The following is a 14,759-nucleotide window of genomic DNA, read 5'->3' on the forward strand; positions in this document are numbered from 1 at the left end:
GGGGCCGTAGAGACGTAACCCCGGATCCCGGTCTGCGCAGGAAGGAAGACGTGAAGAAACTGAAGAGAGAGAGAGAGAGAGAGAGAAACAGAGAGGAAGGGGATGGGAAACATGAACACCCAGCCACACAACATGAGTTTCCCAGCCAGCTGGAAATCAATCCAGCCCCGAAACCAATCCTCCATCTCCGTACCTTCGTGGGAGCTGAGAGCGTGTCTTTCTCCCTTTCTCCCCCCCCCCATCCCAGCCTTCCCAGCTTCCCCTTTCCTTCCCCGGCAGGGTCACGGGGTCCCCTTTCGATCGGGCCTAGGCTACCCCTCGGCAGAACCCCCTACCCCCCTGGTCCACTACCCCCACCGCGATTAATCACACACCGCGCAAGCCATGCACCCGCAAATCGGACCCCGCGCCTTCAGCTCCCCCTGGATCATTTGGGTCGCCCGATGTGGTGGCGCTAGGACGCCTGGGCGCTACGCCTCCATGCGCGGAGTGCTTTGTTGGGAGACGTGGAGTTGTGGATGATGGACTAGGGGGATGCTTCAGCGGTGGACGCGGGGTGGAGGAGGAAACTGTGAACAGTGGGGAAAGCGGCGTGTGCGCGCGCGCGGTGGGGGGCGCGCGGGGGCATTAGGCCCTCGAAGGGGGAACCCCCGAGGGGGGTATTTCGACCGCAAGGGGGGAATTGCCGCCCCTTGCCGTTCTTTTAATCCCTGTTTCTTCCCGAATAAAGTAATGTATGGCTTATGAGGTAGGAAGTCTTCTTCTTGGTGTTAACTGAATCTGCCGTACTCTTTATCCTCTCCTTTCCCCCCTCAACCAGATTGCTTTTTTCGCCATAGCGTAGTTGCCAAGGCGCCGGCCGTTCCCTTCACAACTCGGCTTGGGACCTGAGACCTGGCGCAATGCCCGCGGTTTGCCCACGGACATGTCGCGGCGGATAAAAGAGATGCCGCTGTCGCCGTTGTCCATCTTAAGATTTAAAGGTTGCCAGACTGCCGCAACGAAGGGGTCGATCTGGAGATATGACGGAGTGCGCAGCTGGAGAACTGACGATGGGATCACGGATGCCGCGAGGCGGCGAGAGGCATGAGCAAAATTTCTGTTCAAATAGCTGCTCCACTGCAGTGGCATAAAGACGTCCACCCAGTAAAATGCGCGTTGGCATGGTCGGTAAAGGGTTGAGCGAGTGCTAAAGCTATGGGGGGGGAAATCCACGGTGCATGAGCGAGAGTGATGACGCGCTCGCGGGGTCCGCTTACGTGTAAGCGGTTGACTCGAAAGGCAGTAACGGTGGGTTCGAGGTTGACCCGAAAGGGCAATGCTCATGAGCACACCATGTCCTTGGTCCCGTTTATTAATGGTTGGCGTTGCCCGTCCGCGTGCCAAGGCGGCCATCCATTCCGACACACGCAGGACCGAAAGACTCTCCCCAGCGTCTGGGCCCATCGCAAGCCATGGCGTGAGTTTCTTTGTGGTCTGACATTGACCGTCAGCCGTGCTGCGGTCCAGGGTCCGCAATCTCAAAACCCGTGCTATGACGACGCTATTTACCTATGCGGCCGCGGCATACCGCCGCTAAAGTTTCACCAATTATCCATGGACCGAAGGCTTTCCAAAATGTCATCTTAATACCGTTAAGGCATCGTGCAACGTGTTGAGCTTTCGCCATGCTACGTCTCAATAAGTTCCCTCTCTGTTTCTTGCAGGGAGGTTGCTAAATAGGGCAGGTATGTACTATAAGGAATGATATTATAAGTGCATTTGTGCAGCGCGGCGTCATGATTCTAGATCGCTGCATCAAAGGACACACCTATAGCCCACACACAAACGCTGACCCCGCAATATATGTTTTTTCCGCACAATCGTTACATACGCAAATTACGAAAATGCACAAGGCATGGCTTCATATCCCAAACGCTCACGAGGCCTGGTGACCGAGGTACTGTAGCTGTTCCCTTGCCCACGGAGCTTCAGCGAGAAGAACATTGCAGTAAACGTGTCTTCTGTGTTATCCAGGTCCTTTGTAGCCCTGGGGAACACGAGACCCTTCGACCGGTATCCGCTGTCCCACTAGAGCAACAGCGTTTGGTCTTTGGCCTTTCCTCATCTACAGTTACACCCTATAGCGGGCAGGACCCATTCTGTGCGGAGCTACAAGCTACGCAGGTATGGAGTTCCGCGCAGGTTCCTTTGTGTGGCGTTCGACTTGTGGCCGTGCCTGTAACACATACCCTTCTGTTGTTACTCAGGCCATTATCTATCAGGATACGCGTGCGGTTGGCCGGCTGGTTAAACCAAGGGTCTTAGTGGATTCGCCGGGAGAACTTGCGCCGGTTTCGCTTGTGTCCCTCATTTTTGATTACTGGCAGCCGGCATCTTTGGAGCGGAAGCAGGAAGCGGTGCAGCATTTGAGGATACCTCTGGATTCGCGCTATTGCAACACGTCAGTGTTCTCCATCCGCGCGATCGTCACCGGTTGGCCGGGCGGCGCCGTTGCCTTACCCGGTCGTCACGAGTGGTCTGGCAGCAAGACGGCTGCGGCCGTGAATCAGCACCAGCAGAGGCTTGATTACATACGCACTCAGCAAAAGCTCTTCACCGAGGGTGAGGGCAAGGACAGCCCGAACCGCCACCTGCTTGCGCGCAGTGACGCGGAATACACAATTGATACAGGTATTCATGGGATTGCCAGGCTTGTTTCTCTAAAAGTCGTTGGGCCGCTCTTCTCGCTTGGCCTTTGTCGTTGGCACAAGAAGTTTGCGTCTGCTGAGAAATGGACTGGACTTTAACAGACAGGAAAATCAGCTGTTGGACGGTTGTGCTTGTGTGCAGGGCCGGAGTGGGAGGCGTCGTCGTTGTCCTTGACGTTTAACACCGCGGCAGAGCTTCCTTGGCTGCAGCGCATCATTCTGAAGCTGCTGGTGATCCGGAAGGCACCGGTTGATGACAAGGGAGGCCCGATCGGCGACACCAGTGCAGAGGTCACCGTTAGCAGCTCCAGCGTTGGCGCGTCGGCGGGGCTTGTGGTAGATATGGCCAGCGCATTGCCCCAGCCAGTGCCGCAAGGGCACTCCGGACGGCAAAGTACAGGGGAAAGTGTAAAGCAGCCTGCAGACGACAGGCTGCCGCAGGCGCAGCAGCCAGAAGCTGGATCGTCGTCACCATCGCCGGCGGGAAGCTATGCGTCTGACGCGGACGTCGAGTGCATCGGCTCCGTCACACCAGTCAACGACACCCGAACCAAGCCTGATGCCGGCTTGTCACCGTCTCTCGCATCGCTGGCGAGCTCGGGTACGGGTCACGAAGCCTGACGGTGGAAGGTGGACGGCCATTAGGGTTTGCGACGGTTGGATGATCTGAACCAAGCCATTGCACATTGCACATCGCATTGGAACCCCTGCCCTGCCTGTATGGCTTGCGTTGTCGGCATTTTTGATTGTGGCTTTTGATTTGGGTTGGCTGAGAAAGATGTCCGTTCCGGTCCGGTCTCGGTGTGTGTGCGTCCCGCGCGCAGGGGGAGTTGCTGAGAGTTGTCGGAGAGGGGCAGCAGCACCCCCGCCGTCCATGCGCGCAGCCGGCTGTGGCACGGGGGATCCCCATGGCGGCAGTATCGGCCGCAGAGAGGAAGAGGGCGCACCGCACTGCCATCCAAGCAACGGACAGGGAACGGCGGGTACCGGGACTGGTGACAGGGCCAGCAGCGGCGGCGGCGGCGGTGGTGGTGGTGGTGGTGGTGGCGACCAAGGGGAACCGGGAGGAGGACAGGAGGTGTGGGAGCGCGGGCAGGAAGGATCCCCGGGCGTGAACCCCCTAAACAACAATCGTAAACAAAAGGAGGTGCGAGGCGCGGGGGTAGCTGAAGCGGGGACGAACGGGATGGAAATAACCCAGCAGCCAGTGATTGCCTCCAGCAGCCACTACGGTGATCGCGACGCGGCCGCGTCACTGCAGGATGCGAGCAGCAGGAGTACAACCATGGACACCGCAGACATGAGCTCGGATGCGGCCGACGAGGCGCAGAATGGCGTGGCGGAGTCGAAGCCGACTATCAAGTTGATACCTAACTGTACAAGGCTCACCTGCGGGGGAGAGGAGTGTGTGTCGTCGCAGCCCAGTATTGTTCATCTGCAGTCGACGGACTCTGCTCACGCAGCGCAAGCTCAGCGTACCTGCAGCGCCAGGGTCAATGCGACCAGCGGGGGCGTTCCTAGGACCGAAGGCGACGATGCAGTCGCTGAGGCACGCTCGTGTGTAAGCCGATGTTGTAGTCGGTGGGAAAGCTCAGCACAGGGGATAGCCGAGCAGAACGAGTACAGCCAAGCAGCTGAGAGTCTAGCACGTGCAACGGGCTGTGATAAGGCACCCGAGCCGTCCACAGTGTTCACGGAGGATATCGATGGGAGAGGAGAGGCATTCGGTGTCGCACCGACGAGTCGTCCGAGGTCTGAAGCTGATGCAGCAGAGATAGTGGAGTGCACGCCAGTAACTCCAGTTCACTCGGGGAAGGCGGCGGCAATGGTAGCTGCAGGGAAAGCAACGTCACACGCTGTTGGGCTAGTGCGGAAGGCGGTGATGGGTCCTACACCGGACGGCGGCGCGTCGGGTGGTAGCTGCGTTCCCGTTGCCCAGCCGGTACCGTTGTCTCAAGCTGCTTTCAACGCATCGCTGGCTGCATTACAACCGCCGCCGCCACCGCCAGTGCCGGCATCCTCGCAACAGCAGCAGCAACAACAACAACAACAGCGGCCTTATCCCAATGGTACCACCTGGCCGCAGCAGCCCTACACAAAGGTGGGCGCAGCACACAGCGCGGAGCAACAACAGCAGCAGCAACAGCAGCAGCAGCAACAACAACAAACGCACACGCACCCCTTGGGTGCAGCTGCCGTACCCTCCCACATGTTGCACTTGGCTCACGCACCTCCTCACCATGGGGCACATGGCCATGGTGCGTTGCCAAACGGAAAGCTGCGGAACGGCGAGGTATCCGTCGACCCTGCGCAGTGGGTCCAGCAGCTACTGCCGGCCCTGGGCGCTTATGCACAAGGGCAAGGCGGATCTGGGTCGGGGACGCCGCCCCCTGGTTCACAGCCTTTGCATGCGCAGCCTGCTGTACAGCCGTACCCTTTGCTGGCAGCAACGCTGCAAAATCTGGTGCTAGCGCAGCAAAACGGGACGTTGCAGCTCCAGCACCAAGGCTCCCCGCTTCTAGGGCAGCACTTGCAATCGGGGATGGGCGTTTTCGGGCTGTCACAGCAGCAGCAGCAGCAGCAGCAGGCACAGCAGACACAGCAGCAGCAGCTGCTGATGCAACAGTTCTTCCAGCAGCAGCTAATGCACCACGCTGCAGTTGCTGCGCATCAGCAGGCACAGCAACACCAGCAGGTGGCAGCAGCCCAGCAGGCACAGCACGAGGCGCAGCTACAGCAGCAGCAGCAACAACAACAATTGTTCGCGCAGGGGCTTGCGCACGTGCAATTCCTCCAGGGGGAGCCACAGTTCATCGTTGCCTCCTCGACTGGGGAGCCAGTTGCGGTGTACATGGCCTGTCCTGCCCCCACCGCAGCGATGCTATCTACAGCGGCAACGGAGCCCGCGATGGGGCTATCTGCGGCGGCACATGCGGATAGCTCCGCGGCTGCAGCAGCGGCACAGCAGCAGCAGCAGGGCTCGATGGGAGGGGCTGTGCAGCCGCTTAACCCTGCTCCCATCGTCGCCCCTAGTCCGGCGGCTGCTCAGGGAAGCACGCAATGCAGTGACACAGCGGGACAGTCTGGTTGGGATTCAGGCAGCGCGTCATCGGTCCGGAGCGAGCCGTCTACAGCGGTGGCGGCCCCACTTGTAGAGCGACCCATGGGGCCCCAACACCGCGTCCAGAGCCAGGGCAACATGCTTGCGGGCTCGCATATAGGCGGGGGAGGCGGCGGGCAGATAGGGGCTCCAAGGGAAGGCGGCGCTGGTGGCGGCAGCGGGCGTACATCCTCTTACAGAGGGCGCACCAGCTTCAGCGGAATGGGGGGTTCGTCCAACGGGCCTACCGGTGGCTCTGGCAGCGGCACCGGTGTCAATGCAGCCGTCAGCCAGCAATCGGCTATGATGCAGGGAGGCGGTGCGTATGGGAATCGGCAGTACGGCGGCCCGGCAGGAGGCTCGCGGCATGGCGGCGGCGGTGGCCATGGCTATCCCCGAGGCGGCGGCGGCAGCCGGTACGATGGTGGTTCTGCTGACAGCAGCCGGCCATCTTCTCGGGGCCCGCATGGAGGCAGCGGCGGGGGCGGGGGCGGGCACATGCGCCATTCACACCCCGCGGACCCTGTGCCGCCGCCCGATGCGCTGCCCTTGCCGGACCCCAAGGGCTCCTGTGATCTGGACCGCTTCATCTCACAGATTGAGCCCGTCATCGCCATCGACCCAGCCAAGCCGCCGCAGCAAGCACTGCAGGAGCTGCGGCTCCGTGATCTGTGGAACTTCTACTTTGAGCCGAGTCTGTACGGAAGGTGCGCCCAACCATGGTCTTGAGGCCTTGCCCTGGTATTGCTGTTATGGCGTAAAGCAACGTCGTGCAAAGTGCAGCGTACGTGACATTGACGTACGTCACAGCCCTCCTTCTTGGCTGCCGCTGTTTTTTTTTGCCTGTTTAAGCCATGGGTACCTTCCTTAAGAGTCCAGGACCGTGTAAAGCGCACGGGGATCAATTGAACGGCCGGGACCCAAATTGAGTGACCTGGCTCATGTCTCTTCGCTTGCTCTCTCTCTTCCCCCTTTCCCCCTGGCCCCTGGCCCCTGACTCCTTTTCCTGGTTTCTGATACGCGACGAAAAACGTGGTGGTCAACGCCTTGAACGCAGGGAGGTCTTCACGCTGGGTGGCCACCGCGGTGCCTCGAACTCGTACTTTGTGCCGTACCTCTCGGCCATTCAGATCTTCACGCGGGCTCAGCCCTCCGACGTTGGAGGCACCAACCGACTGTACGTCTCGGAGGACAACCAGGGCTGGCCAAAGCACATGCACCTCAAGTTTGAATACTTTGAACAGGAGTTACCCTTCAACCGCCTGCCGCTATACGACCAGATCGAGCTTCTGTCCAGTACGATGACGGCCGGAAAATCCACGGGACCTGGATGTGGACCAGCAGGAGCTTCGGCGGCTGGAAGCCGACCGGCAGCACCGGCGACGGCGACAGCGGCTACGCCTGCGCCTGCACCGCCGCCGCCGCCGTTGGCGCCTTCCGCAGCTGCCAAGGAGGCTGATTCGCCGGTGACTACGGACGAGTCTACGGCCCTGCAGACGTCAGCCGCCAGCGGAGGTATGGCTGAGGTCGAAGTCGGCGAGGCTGATGACCCTGCCGGGGTGGCGAGAGCCGCAGCTCAGGGAGGCGGCGCGGTGGAGGCGGTGCGAGCGCCAAGCGGTGATGGCAGCCCGTCAGCGGCGGCGCCATCGTCACCGTTGGGAGCTGCATCTTTGACGAAGAGTGTAGATCCGGAGGAGGGTCCGATGGCCTCGGGCGACGCGGCCGTCGCGACTGCTACGCAACCGAACCCGGCAGGGCCCGGTGCTGATCAACCCGTCGCTGCCGGGCAGCAGAAGCTCCCGCAGCCAGTGCCGCCAGCAGCGCCGCCTCAGCCGGCGGCGGCGGCTGGTGCTGGTGGTGGCGGTGGTGCGGCGGCCGCGGCGCCTGAGGCTGAGGCGGCTGGTGGCAACAGCTCTGGTACGGGGCTGCTCTACGACATGCGGTTGCTGGACGTGCACCCCGCCAGCTGGTTCGCGGTGGCGTGGTACCCAGTCTACCGCATTCCCGACGCGCCCCTGTATGCGCGCTTCCTGACCTTCCACTCGTTTGCGCCGCTGGTGGAGTCAATGCGGAACGTGCACGAGCGGCTGGCCATGGGCCAGGTCGCCCCTTACTACCTGCTCTCTTTACCGGTGGGAACTAAGCACGGGATGGGGAAAATCATAGTATTTGGTTTCGGAGCATCTTGGGTGTAGACACTCGAAACGGTGCACGGGCACGCTGGTGGAGATGTGGATGAGGTGGGCCCGGAAGGCAGGGCCGGGCTGGCGGGCGGTCCGTGCATGGGCGAAGGACTAAGGGCTGCTGTCCTAGGGCTGTAGGTATAAGGAACCGAGCCATGGCCTTTTGCCTGCAAGAGCGAATCTTCATTAAAAAAGGGGGGAGGACATATAGGCTGGGGCAGAGGTCGGGACAGCCCGCTTGGGCTCCAAGGGGGCTGCAAGGGGGCTGCAAGGCCCCCTGACAACCAACCGGGGGACAACCAACGAAAGGGGCTATGCAGGGGGAAGAGGGGGAGGAACCGACTGTACTGCTTCCCGAGCGCCCAAAACGTCAGCACCGCATTGTGTGACGCTTATTGTGACAGATATTTGTCGACTGCATGCTGTTGCCGATATGCTGTGTGCGGCACTGATGCTGTGTGCGGCACTGATGCTGTGTGCGGCACTGATGCTGTGTGCGGCACTGATGCTGTGTGCGGCACTGATGCTGTGTGCGGCACTGATGCTGTGTGCGGCACTGATGCTGTGTGCGGCACTGATGCTGTGTGCGGCACTGATGCTTGGGGGGGCTTTATCCGGCCCTCCCCTGTCAACTTTCATGGCCTATGTCCGGGCTGATGTGCTTTTTCGCCGCCACCGCGTTTTCGCTTCCGCCTCGCCATGAAGGGCGGGCCTAGACAACGCGTTGCTTCCCCCCGTCTCCTCCTCTCCTTTTACCGCTGCCCGTCCGCTGCCCTGTACAGGTGGTTGGGTTGAACTGGTACAACATGCAGGGAGAGCGCTGGATGGAGCCCCTAGATGAGTCGGCGGTGGCGCGGGCGCATAATGGCGCGGCGCAGCCGCCCCCCCTCGCGGCTTCGGCGCCTGCAGCCTCGGTGAACTCTCCCCGCGGGCCACACCACTACCATCAGCACCACCGCGGCGGCGGCGGGGGGGGCCGGGTTACCGGCACGGACGTCTGGTATCAGCAATTGCTGCAGGCCTACCAGGTGAGTGTTTGTTGTGCGGCAAAGCGCGTGCGAGCTGAGGATCGACCCGCCGACGCCGTGAGTCACGGCGTTGGCTTAGCATGACATGGCATGACATAGCTCCAGTCTTGCTACAGCAAGACACTGTTTCTGCAACTGTGTGGAGTTCTGCGCTCCATTTGCCCTTTCATCAGCACCCTCATCAAAAGTTTATCTGTGCGGAACATTGATAGACGGTGTTTGGGATATTACTTCGTCCCCACCACACCGTTGTGTATCTGTAAAGTCTTCAAATGCTCTGCAGGTGTTAACTCCTTACTGCTGCACCGCTCTCCTCCGCTCGCCTATCCGGACTTTTCAACGCAGTGTGTTTCCCCTCTGATCGCCCTGATCGCCCTAGCCGTTGATCTTTTCCCGTTGATGGCTCATTACTCATATGACGACATTGGTCTCGTTTTGGCTCGGCTCCATTTCCCAACCCCTCCCTCGATGCCCTCTGCAGGCGACTGCTGACCGGCTGGCCCGAGGCCTGGGGCTGAAGGTGCTGGGGCAGCATGGGGCCGAGGAGGTGCGCCTGCGGGTGCCTGATTACGAATTCTTCAGGGCCCGGTCTTGACGGACCGACCGACCGACCGATCGAACGGTTAAGGAGGCGGGATGGGAAACACCATGAGCCGCGCTAGGGAGCTACAGGCACTTTGCGGCAGCTGCCGGGCAACATCTGTGCGAGCGACGTTTGTGGGACTGAGACTTTCCGCGCTTTCCTTCCTTCACGGGTGCCGCGGATAACGCGCAGCTAGACCTACCACGGAGAGAGAGGCAGGGACGGGGGGAAGGAGGGCCGGTCCCCGCGGAGGAGCGCCTACCTGGGGTTATTAAGGGGCCTGGGTTGGCCATTAGCCAATACGCGACAAGCTGCCGTGCGGCGGCGGCGAGGTCAACCGTGTTGGCACTTCTAACCTGTTCAGGAGGTGTATCAGGGGATACTAGCTAGATATAGCTCTTGGGGCTGGTACGCCCTCGAAGTCCTCGAACCCTTGGGGGCTGTGGCATGCGGGGCGTAATCCTTGCGAGTCTGTGGAGGCTAAGGTGAATGGCGCTAAGGTGTGAGGTGTCCGTGGGATACCTCCTCTGTTGCAGCAGGTCAGCAGCAGCAGCAACCCGCGTCGTGTCCTTAAGGAAACGCAGGGGCCCGGTTCCGTGAAATCTTATGAGGTCTACTCATCTACGCACCTACGTAATCCAGATCAAGCGGGCCGCGGCATCTCCTCGTCGTGTTGTGCTGCCGCTTCCCTGGAAAGGTGGGTGCGCATGTGTCTCCCAGCCGCCGTTGCGCAGCCGCTTGTTAATGTGCGCGCCGTAGTTCCATTGTTTCGTGTCGTTCGGAGCGCTTGTGTTTGTGTTTGTGTGTGTGTGTGTGTGTATATGTGCACATATGAGACGGAGAAGACAGTACACAGTACAGTACAGAAGGGGTATGTCTCTGATGGTGAATTGGCCAAAGATTGCAGAGCATGGCGAAGACATGGGGAAAGGAGGTGTGCCAAAGACCTGGTGGAGCAGAGCTTTGGTATAATAAGAATTACTAAATATAATGATGCGATGCGTGAGTGGCGATACGTCTCGGGGGAGTTGTTCGTCGAAGTTTTTTGGGAGCCAGGCCAGGGAAGGGGGGAGGAGGGGAAACACGGCTGTTTGACAGCTGTTTGTCAGATGGGGCGGTGCGCTTCAGCAGGGCATTGGGGTCACGGCGGTCATGAAAGTGTTCATGAAAGTGCTCTTTTTTGCAGATATGGCTTTGTGTTTGTGGCTTTCTGTGACGCTCTCTCCCTCTCCGGGGTATCCTACCGAGGTACTCTACGCTCCCTCCGAAGCGGGATCCCCCAGCTCCCCCAGCCCGGCTTTGACGTGCCAGAGGACGGACGACGCGGGAGGTATGGGAAGGCCGCATTTGGCCGCCATTTATTAAAACAGATAAAGCCCAGGCGCGCACATCAGAAAAAATATATATACAGGGAGGGGGAACTAGGTCCGGGGCACAGGCGAGAAGGGTGTAAGATGCTAAGCGCCAGGTAGGGGTCTGTATGCCCCTTTTGCGTTTTGCATCTGACGACGGCCCCCTTTTGGTGTGTGTGCTGCAAAGTGTGAGGTAGCAGGATCTGGATCTGCCAACCGCCAGACTGCTGGGCAGCAACTGCTTATCCGGGCAATGCGCGAGGGCAGCGTGGGGCGTAGCGTAGCTTGTAGGCCCAAGGGAGGTGGTGGTGGTGGTGGTGGTGGTGAGGTTCCGTTTTTAAGCCTACAGGATGGGCACTGCTGCCTATGTTGGTAACGTGCTGGTAGCAGTGGCGGCGGATGGCGTCCATGGCGCCATCAAGTTGCAGATGAGGCAACGCGGTAGGTTGGTGGGTATCGGCGCTGTGGGTAAGGCGGGCTCGACGGGCGGGCTGGTTTGTGTTTAGTTGCGCTGTCGCGATGCTAGAGGGCCCTAGCAGCAGGCTTGCGTGGCGGTGGTTTGGTGGTTTGGTGGTTTGGCTGGCTCGGAGACGCGATGGGCATGGGGCACGAGGCTGCCGTGTGGTGGGGCATCTGCAGGTTGCGCCACGCTTGGACACTCTCGCCACAACCGATCAAGGTCGCGTCCTGAGTGTGCTGTGCGCGCGCGCGCCGTGTGTGTTGTTCTGCCATAAGATGATGGTCGCATGGGCTGGCGCCTCTCGCCATGAGAGAAGAGCAAGGTGCGCACACTTGCCATACAAACACATAAAAAGTATTTTAAAGGACAAAAAAGATTCAAATTCACATGAGAAGACGCGCGTTGTTTGCATTTCTATAGTCGCTGCGTTTTCTCACGTAGCAGAGTTGTGTGATGGGGCGTGTGTGTATGTATGTATGTATGCAAGTATGTGCTTGTTGAGACCCGGTGCGGCTTGCGTGGGTAGAGCACTCGACCTGATTGATACCGCCATCAGTTTTGTGCCTGCCCCGCAGAGGGAGGGTGTGCCGCAATCGCCCTCGTGAGAAATTCGGCTCATGGATGTTGGCTGATGACGACTGCAGCGATCCTGCAGCGTCTGCGTCGTCATAATGTTTTAGGCGTGATGACGTTGGTGATGAATCTTTTCCCTTTGAGAAAAGCGTTTGTGCAATGTGTATGCGTTTGTCAGGCACGCGTGGAGGATTTCCAAACCAACATTTTGTTCCCGGCCGCTTTTCCCGCCGCCGCTGAGCTCTTTCGACTTGACGCTATTTTACCTTTCTTTACCGGCAGCACCCGCATCTGGAAATGGTTTTGTGCGTGTATGCGTGTGTTTGCGATGGTGTTTTTTCTGTGTTTGCGTTGGTGCTGAGCTTAATGCGTATAGTAGTAGTATTAGTACGAGTACCAGCAGTGCCACATAGTGTTTCGCCTCCTTGACTATTGTTAGCTGCGTCCCGTCGAAGGAAGAGAAGGGATGTGCCTTGGGGTATGTCGACTACTACTGACGAAACGTGGGGGAGGCCCAGGCTTGATACAGTACTAGAGCTTTCCCTCGTGCCCGAGGCATTGATCCAACCCGCTGGGGAGGGAGGGGGGGGGAAAAAGGGGGGAAGGCAAGGTGCTAAGGCTTTCCCTCATCGCAGAGACTCAATATCGCTTCGTTCCTTTAGTTACTAACTTAACGACGATGATGGTGGATGCTGATGCTATAGTGGGTACGGCTGATGCATAAACGAGTTGGCCGCGTCGTAGGCGCTTGTGGGCAAACCCCGAGAGACAAAAAGGGCCTACGTGCGCGCGTGACGCGCTGTGCTAGGAGAAGGGAGAGAGCACGGGCGCAGCGCGGTAAGTAACGGGGCGGGGGGGGGGAAGGCACGACACGTGTGTTTTGCTCCTGGCACCAAGGAAGCGAGAGATGGAGCTGCTCGGCGAGCGTCGTCTGCCCGCGCCGGTGTTCGTGAGACACATGCATATACTTATTTGCGCGCAGGAGGGGGCTGGGTCTTGGCCGGGTGGCCGTGTAGACGGGGGCCTCGTCGCACAGTGTCGCTGTGTTTGTGGGTATGTCGGTGTGGGTGTGGGTGTGTGGGGGTAAATTGACACCGACGCTGCGTTGCACTCCCGAACCCCCCGGACGTTATTGCCTGCTCCTGAAAGAGGGCGCGGGCTTTATAGGGAGTTCGGATGGGGCTTCATGTGTGTTGAGAGGAAAAGGGGCTGCTGTTTGTGAGGTCGTTCTATGACTATGCAGACCATGCGTTTTGTAATTGTTGAACAAATCCAAAGCGTGCTATGTGCTTCATGTAGTGCAAGAAGTCTTTGCGCGGGCTCCGCGGCATGTACATATCCCGCGGCTCCTGCAGTTAGGTGCCTGTGGTATGTTTGAATAATGCATGGACATATGCCAAGTCCCCGTCCAGCCCATGTCGAGCATCTTTTCCCACTCCAGGTTTCTCATGAAACGGCTACACAATAAAACACAGATAGTTGAGTTGGGTACGCGGCTTACAAGCTGCCTTTTGTTTGCAGGAACGCATTTAGAAAGGCAGCAGGCTTGGAGCGCATAATGAACGGTCAATCCGATAGTCACATCGACCCGTCACGGTTTTTTGGTAAAAAGCTTGATGATCTTGTACGGTTCAAAGGAAAGCTAATGAGCCGCCCAGCGCGAAACAGGAATCATGAATGGTGCCGGAATTATGAATGGTACCGGTATAGATGTATAACAGTGACAGTTACATCAACCGTACCATGTGAATGGTCAAACCCCGATTTGTTATGTAGACATCAATATTCAACGTTGCACGCATCCTTCATAGCATAATTTGGATTGACCGGAAGCTTGGCAGCCAGCCGGAGGCCGGGGCTTCCCGGACCTCCGAGCTGGCGTCTGTAAATAATACAATCATGACGGAAGCAATAGATTTAGCGGAGCAGGTACGGCTAAAATTCTTTGATTTACGACTCCAGCTGTTTTGCACAATCACATCTGGATTCCCGTTTCAGGCGCTATCAGCAAAGGAGCAAGGAATAGCTGAGATCTTAAGGCTTCTTCAGCACCCCGAGGATCTCAGTCGCCTGGCGGACATTACAGCTGAATATGAGTCACGCCATCGAACTGCGAAGGCGACCCTGAGTGCCATGGTTCAGTCACAGGTGGGTCGGGGCCTTGCACGAAAATCTAACGGGGAACGCAGTAACGATAGACGTAATAAAAAGCTTGAGATTCAAACTTAAGTGTTACAGCGCCACACGGTACCGCTTTCCCGTTGAATTCGTGACCTGAAGGCTTACCTCATGTTAGGATGCACAGCCCAGGCTTGTGTGTATACATGCACGTGCACACACACACACACACACACACACACACGCACACACATACACGCTGCCTCCGGCGAGCTGCTTCCCCTCCATCCCCTTTCCCGCCGCAGGTGGAGGCCACGCGTATGGGGATGGACCTACTAGAGCGAGCTCACCGCCATATCGTAAAGCTGCAGGCGGCTCTGGAGCGGATCGACAAGTAGGTGCCGCTCCGGAACCGGAACCGGAAGCGGATGCCCACCCCGAGTGGGCAAAGCAATGGGTGTATTAGCTATCGCGCTTGTGTTCGCAAGTTTATTTGGCCTTCCTTTTATTCGAATGGGTGGTGGGAAATTCCTTATCCTCACTGAAATGCTGGCGGGACTGGGGGGAAGCGGGTGCGGGGTCGGGGGGGGGGGAGGAAGGGATGCGGCAATATGTGCGAGGCCGGAGGGAAAACCAAAAGCCAACATCCGACGTTCAAAGACCGCGACAACC

At 58.9% G+C, this 14,759-nt stretch overlaps 2 protein-coding genes across 2 annotated transcripts in view; one reads left to right on the forward strand and one right to left on the reverse strand.

The window, feature by feature from the left end:
- Positions 1–8,413: 8,413 nt before the first annotated feature.
- VOLCADRAFT_38012 (uncharacterized protein) lies at positions 8,414–8,581 on the reverse strand (the record flags this gene model as incomplete). Its single annotated transcript, XM_002957874.1, has 1 exon — positions 8,414–8,581. A coding segment is annotated over one exon (168 nt), but the record flags the coding sequence as incomplete, so codon positions are not given.
- Positions 8,582–8,755: 174 nt separating this feature from the next.
- The window catches only part of VOLCADRAFT_119802 (uncharacterized protein), a gene marked incomplete at both ends in the record, with an annotated part of 16,691 nt that continues 10,687 nt past the window's right edge, over positions 8,756–14,759 (forward strand). Inside the window, 6 exons of the mRNA XM_002957847.1 lie at positions 8,756–9,001; positions 9,483–9,548; positions 10,124–10,281; positions 13,781–13,898; positions 13,968–14,117; positions 14,393–14,481. Of these exons, the coding sequence (XP_002957893.1) occupies positions 8,756–9,001; positions 9,483–9,548; positions 10,124–10,281; positions 13,781–13,898; positions 13,968–14,117; positions 14,393–14,481 (827 nt within the window). The remainder of the gene's footprint in view (positions 9,002–9,482; positions 9,549–10,123; positions 10,282–13,780; positions 13,899–13,967; positions 14,118–14,392; positions 14,482–14,759) is intronic.

Source organism: Volvox carteri, assembly GCF_000143455.1.
Source record: "Volvox carteri f. nagariensis unplaced genomic scaffold VOLCAscaffold_81, whole genome shotgun sequence".
Taxonomy (NCBI): Eukaryota; Viridiplantae; Chlorophyta; class Chlorophyceae; order Chlamydomonadales; family Volvocaceae; genus Volvox; species Volvox carteri.